Source organism: Solea senegalensis, linkage group LG2 (genome assembly GCF_019176455.1).
Source record: "Solea senegalensis isolate Sse05_10M linkage group LG2, IFAPA_SoseM_1, whole genome shotgun sequence".
NCBI lineage: Eukaryota > Metazoa > Chordata > Actinopteri > Pleuronectiformes > Soleidae > Solea > Solea senegalensis.
The window spans coordinates 12,891,242-12,894,132 of NC_058022.1; the positions used below are offsets into that span (position 1 = coordinate 12,891,242).

Consider the following 2,891-nt stretch of genomic DNA (forward strand, 5'->3'; position numbering starts at 1 on the left):
TTTAATGTGAATGTGTAACAAAAACAGTAATCAGTGTCTTTGGCTTCATTTTACTCAAATACGAGAGTGAAATAATGTTAACATTTGTACAAGACTTTAAAATTTAACAGTATATGTTATGAGGCTATAGGCACGAGTGTATTACACGATTTTAGTTAAAGTTACTGTAAATCCTTTTGTTGAACTACATGTTAATTAACTACAGCTATCACACTTTTGGTCAGTAAGGAGAAACTTTTTGAGGACTCCACAGCACTTTATTCAATCAGGAGCCAAAACTCCTGAAGCTGTAGTAATACATCACTGTAATTATTGTGTTTCCCTTATAAGTTTTCATTAAAGATTCATTATGAGGAGCTCATCCTTAGTAAACTGTAAATGTTCTCTGTTGTCATTCAAAGTGAGAGGGATAAGGAAACTAAACTGAATGAATGAATGTACAGTACTATGATACAGGCCCGTTACAAACCATACATGGATTAGACACTATGCAGACAATCCTCACACTTGCTGATGAATAATGACTAAACCTCTGCAAATGAACAAAAGAAATGTGTCTGGCTTCTGTTCTAGACGGCTGATGGCACCAGTCTTTCCCACTCGTGCGTCATTCAGTGGTGAAATGTATTAGATATCGATTTCAATTCTGTTCTTTTCAATCTCACAGTAGATTTCACTCTGAGGGAACAGTTTAGTGTTAGAAAAGACCCTGCGAGGATTTCTGATATTCAGACACCGATTCATTCTCTGTGTTTCCTCACTGACTGTGGTTTGATTTGTTGGATCATCAGAGTAGCATTTTAATGGTTTGTTTGACTTGCTGTAGTTGCTGATAGCAACGTTTAAGATGGCTTCTGTTCATATTTTGAGTTGCCACTGCTGACTGAACAGGGAAATATGATTTTCGGACATGGCTATTCATGGTTTATTCCTTTTCTCTCTTTCAGATGTAAATGGAGAACCTGCTGTGTCACCAAGACAAACTGGACATTCACTTCTAAAGCCCTTTGCCTTGAAACAGAAACAGCATCGCTTCTCTCTAAAGTAATATATTACTCTCAATTAATGTCAAACTGCACGCCGGAGCAGCTTAATGCTGCATTGCTGGGTGAAACATTGCTAATGGAAAGAAATCCCTATAAGATCCAACTCATCACAATTCACCTACATGCAGCATGATGCCCTCAAAGGTGTCATGTTTATACCTGCTGACAGTGGTCTGCTGGGCGAGCGCTCTCTGGTACTTGAGTATATCTCGTCCGACGTCCACTTACGTCGGCCACATGTCTGTGTCCGTACGCAAGGCGGCGAAGCCCCACAAAAATATCTCCTTCAGCAACATCCGCGCCCGCCCCCTCAACCCACACGCCTACGAATTTGTGATCAACGAACCCAAGAAGTGCGAGAGTGTCACTCCCTTCCTGGTCATCCTCATCAGCACCACGCACAAGGAGTTTGATGCAAGGCAAGCCATCCGGGAAACCTGGGGGGATGAGAGCACCTTCAGTGACATTCGTGTCCTCACCATCTTCCTGCTCGGCTGGAACACCGACTCCGTCCTGAACCGCATGGTGGAGCAGGAGAGTCAGATTTTTCACGACATTGTGGTCGAGAACTTCATCGATTCTTACCACAACCTCACTCTCAAGACCATGATGGGCATGCGCTGGGTGGCTACCTTCTGCCCCAAAGCACAGTATGTCATGAAGACAGACAGTGACATCTTTGTCAACATGGACAACCTGATCTACAAGCTCCTGAAGCCCACCACTAAACCGAGAAGACGATATTTCACCGGCTATGTGATCAACGGTGGACCCATTAGGGACATGCGCAGTAAGTGGTACATGTCCAGGGACTTGTATCCTGACAGTAAGTACCCACCTTTCTGTTCGGGCACTGGATACGTGTTCTCGGCAGACGTGGCTGAGCTAATCTTCAAGACTTCACTTCACACGAGACTGTTGCACCTGGAGGACGTGTATGTGGGATTGTGTTTGCGTAAACTGGATATACACCCTTTTCAGAACAGTGGCTTCAATCACTGGAAAATGGCCTACAGTCTGTGCAGGTATCGACGCGTCATCACGGTCCACCAGATCTCGCCGGAGGAGATGCACCGCATTTGGAATGATATGTCCAGCAAGAAGCACCTGAGATGTTAGTGGACATAAGGACAACTGAACAATATACATATATATTTTTTTTTTGTTCCTTTTTGAACTGATTAATGTAAACCATTGAGGGCTGCTACAAGTCTCCATCACATGATAGATGTTCCCATCGCTACCCATAGCTGTCTGTTTCTGCTGATTGCACCTCATGATTGTTAGTGAATGCATGGGGCTTGTAAAGTGCATTACGCTCACATATACTGTAGTTAAAAAGTCAAAATCTATCAGCTTTGAGCATTAAAGGTCTAGTGTGTAAAATGTAGGAGAGTTTACTGGTTAAATATGAATATACTCCCCATAGGTATAGTTGTATACGCGTATAATCACTTTTAAAACTCTTGGTTTTCGTAGCCATAGAATAAGATTTTACATTCACTTGAGGGGAGTGTTTATATCCTTTCTGATACGAGTGTACTACATCGGCCTGATGTGCTTTGTTTTTCCAGTAACGATAGTACCTGGTACTTTTTTTTGACAGAAAGTGTAATCACTGGAAGAGTCATGAGCGTGACGTCCAACAGAAGAATCCAACGGAACAATGCTGAAATGTAGATCAGTTAAAAACTTTTAAAAAATGCCAAAAACATGCATTTATCGCCAACATTTGTCAAGGAAAGTGCCATTAGTGGAGGAGTCCTCCCTTTGTTCCCTCTGTATTGTCACCTCATTAGATGTCACTAATTCTTACACACTGGACCTTTAAGTAGTGTGGCCTAA

At 42.4% G+C, this 2,891-nt stretch overlaps 1 protein-coding gene across 1 annotated transcript; it reads left to right on the forward strand.

The window, feature by feature from the left end:
- The first annotated feature begins 265 nt into the window (after window positions 1-265).
- On the forward strand, window positions 266-2,417 carry b3galt1b (UDP-Gal:betaGlcNAc beta 1,3-galactosyltransferase, polypeptide 1b). Its single transcript, XM_044019838.1, has one exon. The coding sequence runs from the start codon at window positions 1,176-1,178 to the stop codon at window positions 2,163-2,165; it is 990 nt and encodes a 329-aa protein (XP_043875773.1). The 5' UTR covers window positions 266-1,175; the 3' UTR covers window positions 2,166-2,417.
- The last annotated feature ends 474 nt before the right edge of the window (window positions 2,418-2,891 follow it).